Source organism: Poromitra crassiceps (assembly GCF_964638095.1).
Source record: "Poromitra crassiceps genome assembly, chromosome: 6".
Classification (NCBI taxonomy): domain Eukaryota; kingdom Metazoa; phylum Chordata; class Actinopteri; order Beryciformes; family Melamphaidae; genus Poromitra; species Poromitra crassiceps.
In genome coordinates this window covers 24,794,232-24,817,367 of record NC_139627.1, presented here as the reverse complement: position 1 = coordinate 24,817,367, position 23,136 = coordinate 24,794,232, and the positions used below count along the sequence as shown (strand labels likewise).

General features: G+C 44.9%; 1 protein-coding gene across 7 annotated transcripts in view; it reads right to left on the bottom strand.

The window, feature by feature from the left end:
• LOC310778877 (R3H domain-containing protein 1-like) overlaps window positions 1-23,136 on the bottom strand; it is a 116,163-nt gene that overhangs the window by 48,904 nt on the left and 44,123 nt on the right. For all 7 annotated transcript variants that reach the window (XR_014552789.1, XM_083639334.1, XM_083639336.1 and 4 more), the window contains exons 2-3: window positions 6,924-7,144; window positions 2,652-2,969 (exon numbers count right to left, since the gene is read on the bottom strand). Coding sequence is in view for 6 of the 7 variants with exons in the window: in XM_083639334.1 (XP_083495460.1) it covers window positions 2,652-2,927 (276 nt within the window). In the remaining variant the exon portion in view is untranslated. The remainder of the gene's footprint in view (window positions 1-2,651; window positions 2,970-6,923; window positions 7,145-23,136) is intronic.

Genomic DNA, 23,136 nt, shown 5'->3' with positions numbered 1-23,136 from the left:
ATGGAATTTTAAGAAGAGGGCCGCCTCTGAAGGCTCGTGCACGCTATGATATGAAAGGAGAGAACGAGCCCACATGCTCAAGGGAAATGTCACAACATCAAGGCAGGACTAGTTGTTCACGCGCTATCTGTCAAGGAAAGAAGAAATTGGGATGCATCATGCCACACACACACACACGCACATCCCTCCCTCCACCCCACACCCGCAATCGTAACCTTCAAGCATACAATAACTGAGTTGTGGTTTTGAGGTACTGCCTCTGCAGGTTCTCATAACTCAATTATCTGACAATTGATTGGTTGTGCCTTGCCAGGGGACTCCCCAGGGCCCTTCAGCCTGTGTTGTATCGGAAAGCAATTATTTCTCCTGCACTGCTCTGCTCGCCATTACAAAACTCAATAATGTCCCCCTTCACTAGTACCCCCCACGCTCCCCCCCACCCGCCATCTCCTACCACAGTGATGCTCAACCTTTTTCATATCAAGGACCCCTCATTTAGTCCACATTAGGGCCAAGGACCCCCATTTGATGAGATTTTTTTTTTCTCTGACCCAAATCTGAGAATATCTTTATTGTCAGATATGATTTGGTCCAGAATCCCATAACTATCTGTATTGTAGGTAGAGAGGTACAGTAAGAGAGAAAATATTATGAACAGTCTATCATTATATTCTCTATTGAGTTAACTTCTTGTAAATGAAATAATGCTGAAATTGAACAATTCATCAATTTGCTGGGGACCCCCTGGAACCTCCTGAAGGACCCCCTGGTGGTCCCCAGAACCCACATTGAGAACCACTGTCCTACCACATATGCTGCATTCATGTGCTCCTCGGAAGCTCGTACTTACCAGCTGTCAAGCCATAATTACGACATACCATTCAAGTGCTCTTGGTCAGAAAGAGCACCAAACATGGACGCCATGTTTTCTCGTGGCTGGTGTTTTCTTACCAAAAGCAAGTAGTGGGTCATTATGGTAGCTACATAGGCCATAATGTGCAACTACTAAAAATAAATGATAGCTACTATGAACAGAATAACAAAATATATAACTTTTTACAGTCAATTGATGACACAGACTCCATACCTTCCGCCATTGTTGTGGTCCCGAAACCTCACAAATCAGAAACTCAGGTATCATCGAAACTTCCCACTTGTAAATACGACATTTGAGGGCTTTTCATGTGCTCGCAACTCGTATATGATATATCCGAGGAGCACATGAATGCAGCAATATAGCTTTAGCTCAGTGGTTCCAAACCTTGGGGCCTTCAATCATTTTAATTAAAGTCAGAGTTAACTGTCAGAATCTTTAGGGGAAAAGTCAGTCAGAATTCTGAGATTAAAGTCAGAATTCTGAGAAAAGTCAGCATACTTGTTACATGTGACATCACTGATGATGTCACTGATGCTATAGACCAAATCAGCGGGGATGTTTACATTTACTTCCGGGTACCCCTGAGGTCCACACATTATAATGGCGGTGGACGGCACAAACTGACGTGTTGAAGACAAAAACAGACAAAGAAGACAAAAATGGTTCGTCCGTGTTGTGTTGTTGTTTAATATCATTCATAACAACACTTTCACTAACGTTAGTGGAGACCAGACTAGCTAATTTACCTGTTGGACCAGACCAGAGTAGACTTGAAGCTAAATTAAATTAACGTGGCGTCAGTAGCTCTGTCTGTAACGTTAACGAGTCTGCAAAAAAACAGCGAGTTTGACAGACAAACAAACGTTATTAGCTAGCTAACACTACATAAAACAAACACAGAAGAAAGGCTAGATACGTCGGACAAGCATGTTTACCAACCGTTTAACCATTTAAATTGAAAGTAGTCGGCCGAAAACAGCGAGAGGGTATGACAGCATTTATTTGACAACACGCACATTTAAACCTGCCGCCTTCCCCAAGTGGTACCCGGAAGTAAATTTGTTTACATGGTGACGTCACGGTGATTTGGTCTATAGACACTGCATGAAATAGGCCACGCCCATCAAGGGGAAAGCTCTCCATTCACTTCCATACACCAGCGTAATTTTCCTTGAATTAAACATAGCTAAAAGCTGTTGTGTGGTGGGCTGCGCAGACAACAAATGTAAAAAATCGCCAATTAATGTTTTTTTGTACTCTGAGCAAAACAAGGAAACCATTGAGAATTGGCGAGAAGAAAAATGTGGATCTAGCTGGCAAGGAAGTAAGTTGGAGTGTTCAACTTCCGTATATACGATCTTTGTGTGCAACACACGACCATGCAAGAGACATAGGAGAACGCCAGGATTGGCCGGGGGGGGGGGGCTTGTTTCCCCCCGTTTTGGGCGTGGTTTCTGAATGATGACGCGCTCTGCAGTGTCTCTATTACCGATGTACCGGAATTTGAATATCTGGGGTCCCTAGATTGTTGTGACATCAAAGTGGGGTCACAAGCCAAAAAAGGTTAGGAACCCCTGCGTTTAGCTCATTCCACTGGCACACCACTGAGCCCCTTCAACTGTCACGCCAAACACTCGAATAAAGACATTTGAGTGGCTGAAGTTTGATTGAGGAGAGTTATAGTTATAGGGGAGGGTAAGCAAAATGGGCTGGCAGTCAGGGAACCATGAGAAGCAACTCTACAATGCGGGCTAACCGTGAAACTGAGGTTTACCTGAGTTTCATTCTTGTCGTGGCAGCAGCTGGCATCTCTGTTGGGCTGTGGCTGGGGGAGGAGCAGTACGTGGGGCAGGGTGGCGGGCTGCAGGTGGGGTGGAGGCTGTGTCTGTAGCTGTTGGGTGTCTGCCTGCGTTTGGGCCTGTCGCTCCCGGCTGTCGGCCCTGGTCGGGCTGACGTTGGTGGCAGCTGGCGTGGCATGGTTCACCTCTGTCTCCAGGCCTCTCATGGTGTCACTAGTCTCTTTTACACTGACAGTTTCAGACATCCTCATTAGAGAAGGCTACTTGGAGTGTCTACACCAAGGGCTGGAGACCTACGGAGAGAAAATCAGGAGGCGGGGGGGGGGGATTTGGGGTCACAGAGACCTTTTCAATATATTGTAAGACCTCAACACCACTTTTGTCACATCAGCGATAGGGGTGTAGATCACAAGTTTCATCACAATACGATATTACAGTATATATTGGAAATTAGCCTCGTGCCATGTGCAACGTGTTCGAGCCTCGTGCTCGAGTCTCGTGCTTAATCCGGCAATTTTTACACTCTGATTATGTTCTTTGTGTCCATTAATTTTGCACTGTCCCGTCTAAATAAACAAATCAACATATAGATTCTTTGGACAATATATTTGCTGATATCACAATGTCTGCCAGCGTGCCACGAGACAATTTTGATTCAATTCAGAGGTCTGTGATCGATATGAGACGATATCATACGCCCAATTAACACACAAAATGTAATACCTCGTCAAATGGCGATTGCGATTAAACCTGTTTAATACTTTTGTAAGGGCCTTAATTTTCCCGAAATTGATTGATCAACTTTCAATTCAATCATGAGAGGCCAGTCAGTAAGATTTAACAAGCGTCTTTATTTAGCAAATGGCAAGCATGGCAACTACTTTGGCGTATGACTCCCTTGCCAGGTGGCGCTCCTCTTGAGGTGAGAGGAGGGCATCTGAACAGGCTAGGATAGAGAATCCCCCCCGTGGGGAATTATTTGGGAGTCGAGACTCGTTGGTGGTGGACTGGGGAGGTGGGTGGGGCGAAACGACAGCTTCAGAGGAGATGATGAACAGCCGTGATGCCAGCTGCTGCTATGATCCAGCCAGAGAGGGAGGTGACGTAGAACCCTCGCTATATGTACTAGGATGAACTGATGTCATAACTGATGTCATACTTAAACTTGACTGACGTCATACGCTGATCAGGTTATGCGAATATGGCGGCCTTCTGATTGAAATTTGGTATGAAACCTCACTACTTTTCAAGACCCCGCGGATACCATGTGCTTATTTGGTGTTTAGCTTATTTTGCATTGATAAACAGACCATTATACGTCACCTGTTCTTAGGCTAAATGTGACATTCCAGTCTCTTAACCTCCACCCCTCTCCTCCACACTCAAATAATGCTACCCAAGTGGCTGATAGCATGGGCAGCACCTGGCACCCAGGGGAGACAGAGATCCCAAGTGCTAATGAGAAGCCGGGGCATCTAAAACCATCCATTAACACATTTGGGGGTGAGAGATGTGCACGTGTGACATTTCCCCACCATGCCCGGCCCGCTCCCACAGTAGTGTCTGCTGCCACGTCAGCAGCCCAGATGGCGCATGGATCTGTGACAGCGCTGCCAGGCTGCCGTCACCAAGACATGCTGACACTCCCATATGTGTGCCCCTGCTGTGGGGGAGCGGGCGGCCTCTGGGGACCCCTCTCCTCCTTACTGGCAGGAGGGAAGATAAGAAAAACAATCTCTCCATGTTATCTTCTATCTGGCAGCCTGTCACCGGACTGGCATACTCGTCATCTTACACATACACTCCTGTCTCTCCATTACTACTGTGCTCTGTGGCTGTCTCTCTCTGAGGCCGTCATCGCTGGACTGACTAATGCTTTGTCTAAGGCTGGATTCGAATGGTCAAAAGAATACCTCCTTTGCTTGTGAGCCCGCATTGACGTCACAAAAATATATGTACCCCAGACGCGGAACCCTATTATAGTAGTAAACGCCGCCCTATTATAGCAGTAAAGATTGTAATCGCTCGAGTGACCCCTTATCTTTTTTTTGTCTTAAATCCTATTGTTTTTATCGCTGTAGCAGATGCTACTACCGAGTTCAGCGTATATTGTGATTTTGCACTTTCCCAAGTAAGTAACATTACTGCCATGGACGCGAGTTTTGTTTACCATAATGATTACGTTCGTTCGGTCATCATAATGGATTATTGGAACATGACAAGGAGTCATCCCCTCTTCCTCACCGCATCTTGCTTTGTCATCTCACACGATGCAAGTTGCTTGTTTACAAGTTAACAGCTTTGTCAGTGTTACGTAACGTTACATTAGCAAGCTTACCTCGTTGGCTTGATGTTAACAGAATTTGCAAAACAGCTTATCGCCTGAGTCATAAAAGTCATTAGGATACTGCTCTGTACTTGCTTTTTTGCTACAGTAAAGGGGGAGCAGCTGGACGCTTCGATATTGTTGTGGTTTTGTGAAGTAGCATGGAAGGCTTGTAAACACACTGGAGCGACCCCCGGTAATGTTTCCTTGTGTTGTTTTGGTGTGTCTTCTTCTGTGGCGTTTATGGCATTCAAACAGCGTTTAGGTGCTTTATCACCACCTTCTGGATTTGACTTATTCGTCGTGTAGCTGCATGCACCGAACCATGACGCCCATACCGTGACGTCACGGGATGAATACCGTGACACCCCTACTGTATAACAACTTTCAAAAGCAAGTTATAAAGTGCTTTACAGTAAAAAGATTTGTAAGTAATGTGTAAAGTAGGAGGATTTGGTCACTGGCGTAACTATGGCATTCAGTAGCACTAAGGCACTGACACATCAAAGCCTAGCTCAGGACACAGGTGGAGTGCAGGAGATTGTATTTGGGTCTCCAAATAAATTAGCAGAAAAACGAGAGCCTGATGACACTGCCTAAATGCACTTATTTTGTCTCACTTCAGTGTTTCCCTTCGGGTTTTAGTTTTAGGGGGGGGGGGGGGGGGGCAAGGCAATGGTTGGGGAAGTGGTTTATCAAACATCTCTCTGAAATGGTTGGTTTACATCAGGGGTGCCCAATACGTCGATCGCGATCGACCGGTCGATCGCGAAGGTAGTGTGGTAGATCGCATGGCATTGAGGGGGGGGGGGGTTTATAATAAAATAAAATATAATGGAAGTACATGCAGTTGTTTATTTTAATTATGGATCATAATACAATGCAATTGTATTGTAAAGTGAGAAAAAATAAATCATGTATTGGGGGAAAAAGTGATGCATCGATTTAAGATGCATCGATAATCGTAATCGAATCGAATCGTAGCCCTCTGAATCATAATCGAATCGAATCATGTGGCCAGTGAAGATTCACAGCCCTAATGTCAAGTGGTTGTGGGACAATGAGAAAGTGTTGTGAGGTTAGTTACTGCAGGCTGGAAACGATGTGTGTGCGTTTGCGATGTTGAAACTGGACTGGTAGATCTCGGGAGGCTGGCTACTTGAAAAGTAGATCTTGGGTCAAAAAAGTTTGGGCACCCCTGGTTTACATGGTTCACATGGTTCACAAAAATATAAGGTGATGCAGAAATGCCAGAAAAAATGGTCAGGAAACGTTCATTTACAGTAAAACTTCAAATAGTAGCCCGGACGTTTACTTTATTTCCCAAAACTTATTTCCAGACCCGCCGTCTATATGGGACTGGCCGGCGTCTATTTGGGACGGGCGTTTAATTGTTTTTGCAAATAATTCTTGCTCAGCAAAGATTGGAAAGTATTAAATTGTTTATTTAAACCAGTATGATACTATTTACAGTACACAAAAGAAGGTAGGTACAGTAACAGTACAGGCAGTTTTGAACAGAACATGCCTAGTATTGTAGAGTACCGATTGGAATAAACAAAAATATGTCAACAAAACAGAGATGTCCTTCTCCTACTCATCATCATCCTCAACTAGGCTACCAGTTTATTGTTGAACTCTTCCTCCTCGTCGCTCTCCTCTTCTCCCTCTGCCAAACAGCCATAAATTCAAACAAGTAACTTTAGCCGACCGCTCACATTCACCTCTCACGATGCCCTTCTGCATACAGCCAATGAGAGTGGGGCTGATTGCCTTTCTCCTGCCTGAGAACTTTAACCATCATTTGATTGGCCTTTCACACAAACAAAAAATGTAATCCCTATTTTTGGGAAACACGGGTGTAGAGTGTGTGTGTGTGTGTGTGTGTGTGTGTGTGTGTGTGTGTGTGTGTGTGTATTACCAGCTGTGCTGCTGCTGCTGCTGGTTGCTGAGCCTGCGGTGGCGTGAGGCTGAAGCGGGCGCGGTGCCTGTGGTGTGTGTGGCGGTCACCCAGGGGGCGCTGTGTGGTCGTGTTGAGCGTGCTGGAAGCCCTGAGGAAGACGCCCATGTCCCCGTCAACAGCGCTGGCTCCAGCTCACAACAGCCTCGGCCTCTGACAAGCCTCTCATGCCCCTTAGCGACCTGGAAGAGAAAAGGGAAAGAGAGAGAAAGGGGAAGGGTCAGGGATATCATTTTGATTTTAACGAGTCTGATTCAGATTGTGCTTATCGATTCCGAATATTTGAGGGACAGGGTCAAAACAGGTGACATGCTTATTTCACAGAAAGAAGAAATAATTTCAAAACCATTACGCAAGTTATATTCAGTGATATTCATATCGCTTGTGGTTTATGAACTTTTGTAAACATGAACAGTTTGCATTTTTTGGGATAACATTTTAAATTAACACTTTATGTAGCAGTCCATGTCATGCAAGATTTGTTTAGGAATCAATACGCAGAATTGATTCCTTTTAGAATCTGTTGGAGTTTTGATTCCTTTGGAATCAGAATCTTAGAACCAGTTGTCGATGCGAACCCTACATTTAACGCAAGAAAGTGAAACCATATCGCGACATTTGGGTAGAACCTGTGATAGTGCTATCGTCATAAGTTTCCAGCTGCATTGAGAGGCACTTGTACAGAAAAACAAACCCACACTACTCTGAAGGCAATAAGAACCATTTGATTTCCAGTCACTTCCCAATGAACAGCACAACATTGATGACGCTGCCTCTCTTCCATTCATTTTGATTAGAGCCCGACCGATACTGGATTTTTGAGGCCGATGCCAATACCGATATTAGGGAGTAAGAAAAATGCAGATATCGATACATCAGCCGATATTCTTATATTATATATACACATTATATTACACAATGTTTTTGCAATGATCCCTCAAATATCAAACACTTGACAAAGATATGACTTGACATGACTTGAGATATGTAATGTAGGCAGGATATTTTACAGCTTATCAATAAACTTTATTGTCCAAAATGACATCAATGCAATGAAACAGTAAACTGAACTGGGAATTTAATAATTATAAATAACTAGAAATACCAAAGCACAAATAGAACAAATATAAAATATAACTTGAATTAAGAAAAAAGATCAAATATATACAACATGTCGTCTATGACTTAAAAAATACAAAATATAAATATATATATATTTATTGTACTGATATTGCACTTTAACTGTGCACTGTAACTGTATTGCTTTTATCTTGTTTGTGTGTATTGTTTTTATCCTGTGTATGTATTGTTATCCCTTGTGCATTTCTATTTTACTATATTGCTTTTATTCCCGTATTGCTTTTTATTCCCGTATTGTTTTTATTCTTGTAGTTACACCTTGTAGTTTTTAGTTCTTTATGTCCCGAGGACTGCGGGTGAAAACTAGCTTAATGGATGATTCTATATGTGTAAACTCTTTTATTAATGTGCACTGTCCTGTCTAACTAAACAATAAAGTAAAGTAAAGTAAAGTACGGTAATATCGGTGGACCGATATATTGGTCAGTCAGGCTCTAATTTTGATCCTCCAGGTTTCCATAAGTTGAGCGTTCAGGGCAGGTAGCTTCACTGGGAGCAAATGTTTCTATATCCCTGCTCTCCTAAACCCTTGTTTACCAGTGTGCTCTGCTAAGTTAAGATAACCGTCAGCTGTTGGAAGGCTGTGCTCTCTCTCTTTGAAATGCTTGCATGGGGCCGATTCAAGTGTTCAAACGGCGTGCTCCCCATCGGAGAGGTCAGCCAGCAGGTCGAGTAGATTTCCAGCTAGCGCTATCATCTTGTTAACAATTGCTGCTGCTCACAGCTGGGCAACACAAGCTCCGCATGCTCAGGTCTTTCCATGGGCACTAAGAGGTAAAGGCCTCACAGGTGGAGCTCTCAAACTATTGTTGAGGTCCACTTCCCTCAACAATTTGTCCAGCTCTTCCTATCTCTGACTTGGTGACATGATTCGGATAATACCAACTCATCGGTTTCTGAGCAACCATCCATTCATGTTCATTAGAGAATGGTAGGGGTGGGGGGAGATCAATACAGCATAATATTGCGATATTTTGTGCGGCAATATATCATATCGCATAAATGCCAAGTATCACCATATTTTATTATATAAATTGTCAAGTGCATGCGACATTTATTTTGTCCGTCTGCTTGATAATCTAATTCTAATCATCTAAAATTTTGCTGCAATAAAAATGGCTGAAGTGAGATGAACAGACTGAAAACAATTTGACGTTTTTTCCAATTGGGACATAATTTGCAGTTGAAAATAGGTAATAAATCCCAATATATTGCAATATTTTTAAAATCTCAATAATATTGTATTGTGACTTAAAAGTATAATTAAGATTTAAGTTTTTTCTCTTGGGTGACACGTATGGCGATGAGTGGTAATTGCAGGTGAGATCCAAACAGTGTTGCTATGTGACATTAATCAGTTTGTTCTGCCATAGTAACCACCTGTAATGCTAGCAGAGACCAGAAAAAAGTAGCTTGTTATTCTACTTCACACAAGAGTTTTCGGGAACCTACAGTAACCTACAGAGTGAGTCTATTGGGGTGGCTCCGCCCACCCTGCTTCCATCAATGGGTCATAGGCTCACTCACCATTGTGTTAACTCACTATCAGATAGATAGTGACTTAACAGATGTTTATTTACATGAAAATCTTTGAGATTATCACTTTATGTATCGTGATAATATCATATCATGGGGACTGTGGTGGTTCCCACCCCTAGTGAAGGGTACTAGAGGCTAGTCGTTTAACATGCTGTTTAGGGAACACACTCCGCTTGCCTTTGCTGGAGGCTTCACATCAACAGGACATGTTTGGAACGGCCAAGCACAGCGACGCAAACGCTGACTGGAGCCGACTCTGACAATGTAGCGCATTTATCACGCTAATGAAGCAGACGCGTCTGCTGCATTATTTAAGCTGCTGATGGCCTCGGCTGATTGGAATTCATGTGATTGGGAGAGTAGCACTGGTAGGGCGCTGTCGCTGCTAAGGAGACATGTGAGGAGGCAGCTACAGTCTGATACTGACATTGACACTAAACTGACTCAGGCACCCACCCAAACAAACATACTTCCCAAAATCTAATTATTTTTTGGTATCCAATACCCAAAATGACTGAACTGTAACCAGAGTCGGAAATTATGGGGGCTCGAGGCACATTGCCTATAAAAAAATATCTAAAATTGCCCTTGGAATTGGGATGACGGGGGCTTTTAAATGCCCCTGCAAAATAAAGAGTTAACTTTCTGTATTGTAACGTTACTCTGTATTTGCAAAGCATGTCAGGATTTTGTTCTGTATTTGCAAAGCGTGACTCAAAAGTGGCCAGCTAAGCAAACATACCTACACAACCCCCACACTCTCGTCCTAGTACTAGCGGTATTTACCTCAATGACAGGCAGCACAAGCTACAGTAGCTTGCCAGCTACTACACTAGCCCACTAGATTTTCAACACATAAACCACTCGCTGAGACAGGACTACAACAGATGGAAATGAAATAGAAACAGTCGCTGTTTCAACAGACTCGTTGAGAGATTGTTTAGTTGTTTGTGTTGATAACTGACTCTTTTTTAGTTTCAGAGCTGGAGTTCTCTTTGGCGACACCTTTGGCGAGAAGTGGTAATTGCAGGTGAGATTCAAGTAGTGTTGCATCATCTGCGTCACCACAGAGACACCAAGTTCATAAATGCAGCAATAATGAAAATGCAAAGGCTTCCATCAATGGGCCATAGGCTCAATCCACCATTGTGTTAACTCAGTTGGTATTATAGTGACTTAACAGATATTTATCTACATGAAAATCTTTTAGATTAATCACTTTAAGTTTTAGCCGATTACATTTTTTTTCTTTGTCTGAGCACTTTGCTCTTACATGGTAATTATCTGGTCAAAAGAATACTGTAAGCACATTAAGCCCATGACCTTTGCCCACAAGCTTTTTTTGTTGCTTGTTATTTTGGTGATATAACAATAGAGCATTATTCTACTGCTTTCCAAAAGGTGTCGTATTGGTTGAGACTGTCAGCTACATGCCTAAAATGTGACACACACACACACACACACACACATACACACACACACACACTTTTTCTCTCTTTTCACGTCCCAGAGAGCCAAGGCAACCCTGTCCGTTGGGGCTGTGTGGGATCTGTCAAAATCCCTTTTGTCCCTCTCTTGTCTCCAGGCCCCCTGCCTGCCTCTGTGTGGAGTGACAAGTTGCCAGAAGCCTTTCGCATCACTCATGTCTTAACTCCACCCTCTCTGATGGCGGGGGGGGGGGGGGGGGGGTTAGGGCAGTGGAGGGCAGAATGAGGCTCTCCGCTCTTTCTTCTCCACCTCCTCTCCAAGTGGACTACTCATTTTGCTTTTAACGCGCCCGGAGAAGAGCTGCACTGCAACTGACAAGAGCTCACTCTTAGTCATTCTCTCCCCTCTTTCACTCACTACTTCCACCCACCCCTCCAGGTTCTAAGCCAGAGAGAGAGAGAGAGAACCAACGCCTACGCCTGGTCGACCTTTCCCCTCAAACACCCCCGCAGTGAGAGCTCCACAGATGGAGGCTCTCTGGATGGAGTGGAGGGAGAGTGGAGGGTGGGCTGAGCACTGATGGAAAGCTGGTGGTAAAGAGCAGAGAAGAGAGAGAAGCACCAGGCCTACTCAGAAGACATGTCAAATAAAGAGCCTCTTTAAAGACTCAGGAATACACCTTGAAGCAGGCTGTCATACTGATGACCCTTAACTTTAGCGTCGACACAGCAAGGCAGTAGGATACAGGTGGGGTAGTAAAGAAATTGACTACGGATGCACCAATATGAACATTTTGGCCAATACCGATAACCGATAGTAACATTGCTGTTATTTTGCTCTTCAGGCCGATACCGATATACTATAGGCTAGGCTTGCCGCAGTAGTCGGTGTTACACAGTGGTGGTGGGGCATACACCGATTACACAACATGCCCACTGGTAACACAGTTCATTTTATGGAGGAAGAAATGAAAGAAAAAACTGCCCGCTCGTGCCAGTTTTAGCGTGCGCCGGTGTAAATTACAGGCGCTCCCTCCTATCTGCGCTGTCTGAGTGTGGCTGCTCTGTTCATCATATCTCTCTGGTTAGACCAGCAAGTAACGTTAGTTGTACATGTTGTGAACACAATCCCCCCTCATACACATGTAGGGAAGACCATTAGCTAAGCCTGTGTGTATTCTGTTGTCACTGCCATCTCTGGAAATGTGGTTTTATTACCATGGCTAAAAGTCCGCTAGTATTGATGCTAATACCATAGCTAACAGTCCGCTAGCATTGATGCTATCAAACTTAGCTGTGATAAAAGCACATGCTACTCAGCTATCGTCATTGCCTGGCTTACTGTACTGCTGCTTGCATAATGTTAATCCCATGGCCAGAAAAAATCCTCAGACTTGTCGCTAACGACGTTAGTCTCTTTTCTCCAGGAGGGTCTGAAAAGGTGTCCCGAGTTATGTGAGGGCTTCAGCCAGCCAGTGCAGTAAGGATATATAAAAAATTACTAAGATCAACCGATATCGATATGACTGTCCATACATTGCGCGCCCCCATTGGTTAACATGGTGTATTCATAGCTGGCAGATGGAGCCGTTTGTGAAGGAATGAAGAGAGAGAGAGAGAGAGAGAGAGAGAGAGAGAGAGAGAGAGAGAGAGAGAGAGAGAGCATTTTCTTTTCAAGCAGATAAACAGAAGTCTGCATGGGGCTCTTGTTTTCCTCCGGGGGCCTTTCTCCCTCTCTTCTCCATTCTTTCAGTGTTATGGTGGGGAGAAGCAGTGGCATGGTGGGGGAAGCAGTGTTATGGTGGGGGAAGCAGTGTTATGGTGGGGGGAAGCAGTGTTATGGTGGGGGGAAGCAGTGGCATGGTGGAGGGAAGCAGTGTTATGGTGGAGGGAAGTAGTGGCATGGTGGGGGAAGCAGTGGCATGGTGGAGGGAAGCAGTGTTATGGTGGAGGGAAATAGCGTTATGGTGGAGGAAGCAGTGTTATGGTGGAGGGAAGTAGCGTTATGGTGGAGGAAGCAGTGTTATGGTGGGGGAAGCAGTGTTATGGTGGAGGAAGCAGTGTTATGGTGGGGGAAGTAGTGGCATGGTGGGGGAAGCAGTGGCATGGTGGGGGAAGCAGTGGCATGGTGGGGGAAGTAGTGGCATGGTGGAGGAAGCAGTGTTATGGTGGAGGAAGCAGTGGCATGGTGGAGGAAGCAGTGTTATGGTGGGGGGAAGCAGTGGCATGGTGGGGGAAGCAGTGTTATGGTGGAGGAAGCAGTGTTATGGTGGAGGAAGTAGTGGCATGGTGGGGGAAGCAGTGTTATGGTGGAGGAAGCAGTGGCATGGTGGGGGAAGCAGTGTTATGGTGGAGGAAGCAGTGTTATGGTGGAGGAAGCAGTGGCATGGTGGGGGAAGCAGTGTTATGGTGGAGGAAGCAGTGTTATGGTGGGGGAAGCAGTGTTATGGTGGAGGAAGCAGTGTTATGGTGGAGGAAGTAGTGGCATGGTGGAGGAAGCAGTGTTATGGTGGAGGAAGCAGTGGCATGGTGGGGGAAGCAGTGTTATGGTGGAGGAAGCAGTGTTATGGTGGAGGAAGCAGTGTTATGGTGGAGGGAAGCAGTGTTATGGTGGGGGAAGCAGTGTTATGGTGGGGGAAGCAGTGTTATGGTGGAGGAAGCAGTGTTATGGTGGGGGAAGCAGTGTTATGGTGGGGGAAGTAGTGGCATGGTGGGGGAAGCAGTGGCATGGTGGGGGAAGCAGTGGCATGGTGGGGGAAGTAGTGTTATGGTGGAGGGAAGTAGTGGCATGGTGGGGGAAGCAGTGTTATGGTGGAGGAAGCAGTGGCATGGTGGGGGAAGTAGTGGCATGGTGGGGGAAGCAGTGGCATGGTGGGGGAAGTAGTGGCATGGTGGGGGAAGTAGTGGCATGGTGGGGGAAGCAGTGTTATGGTGGAGGAAGCAGTGGCATGGTGGGGGAAGCAGTGTTATGGTGGAGGGAAGCAGTGGCATGGTGGAGGAAGCAGTGTTATGGTGGAGGGAAGTAGTGGCATGGTGGGGGAAGCAGTGTTATGGTGGAGGGAAGTATTGGCATGGTGGGGGAAGCAGTGTTATGGTGGAGGGAAGTAGTGGCATGGTGGGGGAAGCAGTGTTATGGTGGAGGGAAGTATTGGCATGGTGGGGGAAGCAGTGTTATGGTGGAGGAAGTAGTGGCATGGTGGGGGAAGCAGTGTTATGGTGGAGGAAGTAGTGGCATGGTGGGGGAAGCAGTGTTATGGTGGAGGGAAGTAGTGTTATGGTGGAGGGAAGTATTGGCATGGTGGGAGAAGCAGTGTTATGGTGGGGGGAACTATTGGCATGGTGGGAGAAGCAGTGTTATGGTGGAGGGAAGTATTGGCATGGTGGGAGAAGCAGTGTTATGGTGGGGGGAACTATTGGCATGGTGGGAGAAGCAGTGTTATGGTGGGGGGAACTATTGGCATGGTGGGAGAAGCAGTGTTATGGTGGGGGGAAGTATTGGCATGGTGGGGGAAGCATTGTTATGGTGGGGGGAAAGAAGGAGCTGTCACTTCTTTTTGGCCGGCGTCTGAGGTAGCTGCAGGCTCTGCTGAGCAGCCCAGGACGATTTGTGTCCACATTTAAACACTAATTGGGCAATGTGCTGCAGCCACGGGCGGACAGCAGCGAGCCAACCCACCTCTCACAGCTCAACAAATAGAGCTTAAACAACTGCAGCTGCTGGAGGGATCTGGAGGGATATGGATGGGGGGGGGGGGGGGGTGAAGACTGAGAAAATCCACGGAACAATTGGGCGGGAGCAGCATTTGTGATACAAGGGGGTGAATTTCAAGGTTCGTAACCCGGCGTGTATTTTGAAGTGTGTGCATTTAATTCACGATATTGGATTTTTTTATTTCGTTTTTTTGCTGATATCGATATGCACGCTTCTTTCCCCCACCCAATTTCAGAGAGCATCAAGTAGTGTAGTGGAATGAACACATTATTATGCCTACTCTTATGGTGATGGCCCACTGGCAGATTCAGACATAAATACTGTACAATGCTTTTCAAAATGTGCACATTCACTGGGCAAACCACGGAAACTACTTTGACTTAGGTTATGTCAAACATGTCATATTTTTATTGATGTAACAATTTAGTCAAGCATTCAGTCGAGCATGGAGCACTTGGGCAGAAGTCATTTTATCGATATTTAGCCGATATTTCACTTGATAGCCTTTATCGGCCGATACCGGCGCGTGCCGATATCATGGTGGATCCTTAAGGGCTGGTAGAGTGTGCTGATGGGCTCACACACAGAGCGCAAATAGATGTTGGGAAATACAAATGAGCTATCTGTGCTGGTGTCAGCGGCTGACAGCGGAGTGTAGACGACTTATTGATTTTGTCGGGGTGGATAAATAAGCTGTGGGCTCTTCCTGCCGTGTGGAAAATGAAACCAGAGGAGGTGCCTCAGTGCCACGCTCGCTCACTATTAATGGCCAGAGCACGGGAGAGTGCGGGGGTCGTTACTGTGTTTGAATAGTTAGTATTGTGAAGCCCCAAAACGTACTGACTGAACATGTCATCATGAAATCAAATGTAATATAGCATAGCACGTAATGTAACCAAAATCTAATCATGTAACGTAATGACTTTTCTGCCTACAATGTAATAACTAAATACTATATTGCTAGTTTATTACATTACATTCATGATAATATTTTAGCTAAATAATGTAAAAACATAAACCAGCAATTTAGTAAAAGTGTAAAATTCTTAATTTACTGTGTTGGCCTTTTTGATGTTTTGGATAGACTCGCTTTGTGTGTGTTGCTTTACGTTTGGTGCTGGATCATTTACAGTATACCTTGCGATACTGTCAGGGGCTTTGATAAATGCTCCGATGTGCTACTCTGTGGTGCCAAGGAATACTTTTCAATTCTTTCAACATGCTTCATGGCACTTTGAGATCATCTTCATCATGTTACAGGTTCAACATTTTATTAGGTCACTAGAGTTTTACTATATGGGCTTTATTTACACATTCAATTTTATTATGAGCAGTTATTACCAGGTCAATTATTACGTTTTGGGCCTTTACAGGTATACACTACAACAGGAGGTATGCGCACTGGCCCAAACACAATAAATAAAAAGCTTTTATGTTCACTACATAATGTGCAATTTAAGAAAAACTCAAAAGACAATACACAATTCTACAATTATTCTCTTTCAAAATATAACGTAAGCTTGAGAGAAATAGGGCAAGCTTTTGTCTGTTCAAATAAATGTGTAATACATCCCTTTTCAGAAAATATAACAAACAAAATCAAGAGTGTACATGCACACACAGAGACACAAGGGGGGTATATATTAGCATTAGCATGAGGTGAACTATTAGTATGGTATTTCACAACCAGTTATATTCCGGATGATTGGCAGTTGCCTAGCGTCAGAGAGGAATACAAATGACTGCCCTGGTGCCTGACTCTACCACGCTCAGAGTGGAAAAACAAGAGAAAAACACAAATACCCATGGCGTGGTGTGTTTCTGTGTGTGTGTTTCTGTGTGAGTGTGCGTTTCTGTGTGTGTGTGTGTGTGTGTGTGTGTGTTTCTGTGTGAGTTTCTGTGTGTGTGTTTCTGTGTGAGTTTCTGTGTGTGTGTTTCTGTGTGATTCTACGTTTTTGTGCGAGTGTGTTTGGGGGTGGAGGGTTGGGGGTCGTAAACTGCACCCTTTCAGAGCCGTGCTTCCTCCCTCCACTGTCCGAAATATGTCAAGTTTTTTGGACATGGGCCAAGACTGCACACTGTTCCATTCAGTTTTGTGAGATTGCGCGTGCTCGCACACGCACACGCACACGCACACACACACACACACACACACACACACACACACACACACACACACCTACCTAACCCTAATATTTCCTAAGAGAGATTAGGGATGCACAATATTGGATTTTCTTTCGCCGATATCCGATATGTCGATATTTTCCAACTATTTTGACCGATTGCCGATACGGATATAGGCGCGCATTTTTTTCCACCTAATTTCAGAGAACATCAAGTCTCTCCTCATTATTATGCCTACTCCTATCGTGATGGCCCACTGGCAGATACAATGCGTTAAAAAATTACTTCAACTTAGCTTATGTAAAACTTTTTTTTTTTTTATGTAACATTTTCTTTCAAACAAAACAGTAAGTTTCATCCTATTTAAACAGGCTCTCCCTGAGACAATCCTGACAATAGCCACGACAACCAGGGTAAATGTGTCCTATTTCATCTATTTCATTTGGGCATAGTTAAGGGGTCATTTTACCGGCACGTCATATCGGCAATATGTTCATTTCGGGCCGATATTTAATTTTAAAGCCTTTATGGGCCGATCCTGATGATGCGCCGCCGCCGATATCATGGTGCACCTACCCAGATGTCTATGTCTATTTCCATCTGCTGCAACACAAAGACATGATCAAAAGCTTTGGGCGAGGTGAGGATGGGCTCATCAGAGGCAGAGACGTCCAGAGCCTCCTGCAGAGAGCCTGGGTCAGGGAGCCACTGTGGCGTGGCCTCCTAACCACAGTGTGTCCTCTCACGACCTCCGCTCGACCCTGGGGCCGCGCTGAGGCTACCGCAAGCTTCCTTACAATGACCCACAGAGTGAGGGAAATTAATGAAAGTATATATGGTAAAGATTCAACTTCCACTGGAAGGCGCCTGCCACTCAACACACAAGAGGAGGTCTGTCTCCTAATGAGGATTTCTTTTGGAGGTTAACCATGTGCCCCGGCTACATCCATATAGCAATTACACTGCTTAATTGCCTTCATGATCCAGATATTCCCTTGCCTTTCTCCCTAATCTTAATGCAATTATGCCTCTTCTTGGCTAATGCTAAATGCTAGTATCTGGAGTGCATCTCTTGGGTTTGGACCAGGTCCGTCATTCATCCATCCCCCATTCCCTTCATGTAGCAAAGCTAGGCGGATGATTATTAGAACAGCACTGTGGACAAAGACCACTGACCTCTTCTCTGAACTCACCAAACCAGAGTCCCCAAAGCAGCAGGGCTATTTTACACAAGTCTAAAACTCGCTTTATGAAGTGCCTTTTATTAAATGTCTGAAACAAACTTAAGTGTGTCCCATTTGTAACTGTGTCCTTCTTTTCCTGAGACATGACTGCCCCGTTTAAACAGAAATGAGGAGTGGAGTGGTCCCGCACTGCCAATTACACCACAATTCAGATGTACTAAGCATAAACATTATTTGCTAATGGTCCCCTAAGGTATCACTGCAATTACCAGTAAAACTATTAGTGTCAAAAACACTGCGCTCATGAAAACAAGGACACTACAGCAGGGCATTAAAGCAATTCATCAGCCAAACGATGTTGAGCAAAAGGCTTCTGGAAAAACAGATAAGCAAAATTTTGCTGACCAAGAAACACACATGCGGAATTGGGCTGTACAAGTGAACTGCCCAATTGAAAAGAAAATCTCACCAGTAACAGCGCTAGTCATGTTCCTCAGAGAACCACTGCCTTAGTCACTGAAGGACATTTGCTTGCAAAAGGCACTTTGTCCGAGAGCCTGCCTGGCATGACCGCAGGCATCCAGGACATGATTCACCATTCAAGGGATGGAGGGAATGAAGAACGAGCGTAACGTTAAGACTTTCATGCATTTTCCATTGCTGTGCAAGCATGGCACAGCGGGTGGAAGGATTTAGAAAGGCATGGAGCCGCCTTGGGTCCAAGAACTATCATGCTATTCAAGGCACATCAAAACATCTCCGCGGGGGATAAGCACACCGTGTTTTTGCCCCCGTCTGCCCCCACTAACCTAGGGGCGAAAAGTCCTTAGGAAAGTTACACTAGTACATGGTGCAAATTATATGATTCAAAGAGATATTCATTCAATGTATGGCCACAGTCAATGTGACTACAACATAAACAAAAACCAAACAAACATACAAACCGCCACAATTTCACACACTAGCCTACAACGGGAAACTTCAGCCACTGGAGAGCTCCTCTGAACTGAACAAATATACAGTCAAAACAGAGAAATGAGAGTCTGCAACAGAGCCAGAGTCTTGACACAAAACCAAGTGGGGGGAAAAGGATAGGGAGATTGTTGTGCGACCTGAATCTGTTTGCACATACCTGCCACATTGTAGCCTCCATTATTTCCATTGGTCAGGGGTTTAGTTTCCATAGTACCAGAAGCTGCATTGGCTGTGAAAGTTGCCGCTCAGAGAAAAGGTCCCCGAGTCAGCCCCCCCTCTCTCTCTCTCTTCCTTTCTCTTGGCTTCTCTCTCTAGCGCTCTGCTGGCTGCTCGCTCGCCCTCTGTCTGAGCCTAAGTAGCAGAGCCCATAGTTGAGACTCTCTCTCGCTCCCGAGCCTCGGAGACAGCGCCAAATCAACTGCTGGGCTGTGTGATGTCAGCGCCAGGCTCAGCCAATCAGGAGGCTCCGCCGGGCTGTTGGTGCATCACTGGCTAAATTGAGCTCTTCATTAGCAATACGCTCGCAAGCCACGGGTGCTGAGAGGAGCGTGGGAGGTTTACCTATACCGCCCTTCCTCTTCACCCCTCCAACATAGGCACCCTTTTTGTAAGGTAGGTGGTAGGTAAGAGCACTGATATTAGGCCATAGAGTTTTGCAATTAACAAATTAGACTCACTGACTCATAAATCTAGTTGTAGCAGTTTAGATTAGTCATTAAAAATCCAGACATGCATCAACGTGCATCCTGCTGGCTCACCTGGTAGCACGCGTACGACAGAGGCTCGGTCCTTCGTGCGGCCGATGCAGGTTCGAATCCGACCTGAGGCCCTTTGCCGCATGTCATCCTCTCTCTCTCTCCCCACCTTTCCTGTCTGCCTACTGTCCTATCTGAATGAAGGCAAAAATGGCCCAAATAATAATAATAATAATCCAGATCAACTCTCAACAGCTCCCCTTTTTTGCCTTCAATTCACATTTCTCTTAATCTGCTACACTAGGGTTGGGTATCCTTTAAAAAATTACGATACCAATACCAGCACCCTTAAAGTGATACGATAACAATAGTCTATTGAGTATTTCATTCGATACTTTTTTCCTTTTCGTTCTCTTTGGGTGGCATCTCTCGGGTACGCAGAACTGCCAACTCTGTCACATACACCGCACTGGACTTCATCCCCACAGACTGGATGGGTTGTAGCTGCTGTGGTAGTGGGCCAATCATCAGCCGTGAATCGAAGAACGCTTGCAATGATTGGCTGGAAGCAAAACCATACAAAGATTCTTTTTTCTAGATCTGTGTACAAAAAGGATCAAATGCATTGTTTGACTGGAGAAGTTTCAATACTACTTACTTGTACTGGGCTATTTTGGTCGGTACCTTAAAGGGGGACTTACCCCCCCAGATTTCTGGCAAAACGGTAAGATTTCTGGCAAAACGGTATTCTACTTGATTTGAAAACTCTGCAGGCAAGATGGCCGCCTATACTCTCTTGTACCCTGGCTTCTTAGACCATAAACTAACATAATTTGGCCAATAAGTATGTAACATACAAAATAAAACAAACAATAATGTCTTCATTTGATGTAGAATGCAGAGGACATGTAACTGGTTTGTTAATAGGGCTGGCACGGATCAGAAAACCGTCAGATCGGATCGCGTGACGGATTTTGAGCCACGGCTCTTTCGGATAAGCAAAAAAAAAAAAATCTGCCGTGCACAGCTCAAAAATATTTTTTTCTCATAAGTGACACAATTTATGCTTTTACTCTGAAGGCAGAACAACCCAACTTCCTGTTTCAGCGTGGCGCTGCTACAGTATGCCTAACTTCCTGGCTGTTACTTGCTAACCTGCAGTCACTTGACTCGGGTGGTACAGACCGGGTGAGTCTGGAAACATAACGTTGATGCTACGTTAAGCTACTCAGTGGCCCCAGGTGTTGTTTTGTTGTTATGTGTCCTAAAGGCAACATTTCACCGTCCGGTGATAATGTGTTCGGGAAACGTGTGCGCGTGTGTGTGTTGTGGCTCTCGTTATCTTGTGCAGCCCGCAACACACTGCTCGCATTCCTGTGTTTTTTCAGAGGTGTTGAAATAAGTTTGTTGTGATGCTGTCTTTAGTAGCCACTAGCCACAGCCTTCAGAGAGACTTTACAGCGGGGAGAAGGGTTGAGGAAGCTCACTTATGCTTGCCATGATGATGCCTATCTGTGTCTGGCTGCGCTGCAGGCGTTCTCATACACTAACGTTAAACGTTAAATGAAACGAAAGGGGGGGGGGGTGGTCCGCGGACCATGGATGTTCCGAACCGTGGGGGCTGATCCGTACGGGTCACGGATTATCCTTGATCCGTGCCAGCCCTATTCGTTAAACTTGCATTCAAGGAATATTGTATTTAAAGCAATGCTCCACGTTAACATAGGTGGGTCGTGCTTCAGAGAGCCTGTTGTCCTAGAACCCACTCGCTTAGCGCCAGAACACACTGATTTGGGGGAGAAACACGCCAGGATTGGCCAATGCCAGTGCCCAGGACTGTCAAATCAAATCATCGACAGAGACGCTATGACCCTCCTCGCAATCCCCCTTTGTTTTCTGCATGACAGTGTATCAACGTGGCTATATTATAAAAATAGCCACGTTATAAACTAACCGAAATAATCAATTATTTGGTCATTCAGTGGCGTTTTACTGCCATGTAACATAACTAACTAGCTGCTAACATTAGCCACAGTAGGTGATTGATTACCCATGATGCATTGCACTGTTAAAGGGCTCACACTAAAAACGGGTCCATTGGAGTGAATGGAGATCTTGCAACTCTCCTGGCGTGAACTACAGTTATAATCACATGAAAAAAAACATTTTTCACTTGAGTGGGGACTGGGGAAGGGGGGAGTACGCCGTGACGTCAGGGTGTACCGTTTTGGAGGGCAAAAAGAAAGCAGGTTTGAACCTTATGCTTATAGGGCACTTATGCTGTTAAAAATGATAAAGATTGTAGAATATTATAAATTTGGTCTCAAATATGGAAATTCTGACCAGAATTCTTCAGACACCACCCCAAAAGCCATATTGGTTAAAAGCTGAAAAAAAGTGTTTTGGGGGTAAGTTACACTTTAAAGTATTGTGATAATATTGTATGTGGTGATTCCCACCCCTAGATTTTTGCAAGGTGTACATGCGCAACTGTCAGAAAAACATGACAGCGTTGATAAAGGGAGTTGATAACCTCAAGAGGCATACGATTCTGAGTAATTGGACAATCTGGAGACTCGAACAGGTTCTAAATGGTTCCGGTTCTCGATTCCCATCCCTAGTATTGAGTACCGACACCCAGCCCACACCGATACGCTCACAAGTTCAGCTAGCTCACAAGGCCATGCCCCCCCAACAGTTTAAGCCAGTCAAACCTCTAAATGGAGGACTTATTTTCTCAGTTACACTGACTTTCTTTCTATCCGCTAGGGTGACAGGTGTTAATAAATTGCCCAAAATAATAACAATGCAATTACAGATATTAAATACTTTGTTATTTAACTGTAATTATATACTGTCATCATAATTATCATACACCACAAATGATTAATGCATCTGATAAAAGGCTTAGTAAGAGTATTAGGATGTAGCTTAAGCCATCCTCTATAGACAAACACTATGGATTGAGCGGAGCATCCTGATAAAGACAGATTTAGTGGTGGTGAAACCAAGCTACTCTGATCCCCGAACCACCATGCGGTATGCAAATTCACGGCAAAACCAAGCAGCGTAAACCCAGCGTTCACAAAACTAGCATGTCTCAAACTCAGGCAATGCACATTAAACAAACACTGACAGGTTTATGCATCAGAGGCGACAGGGGGGTGCCATATGCAAACAGCCTCTTATAAACAACTACGGTAATTAAAATATGACTATCAAAATAAACAAGCTTTTCTCTTAAGAACCTGTGCACAGCAATATCTGCCACGCTGTCATTGATAGTCAGTGGCCACAAGGTCTTCACAAACACCTCAAGCAAACACTCTCCAAGCCACAGACAATTACAGCCAACAGTGCTGTAACAGTGTTTCCCAC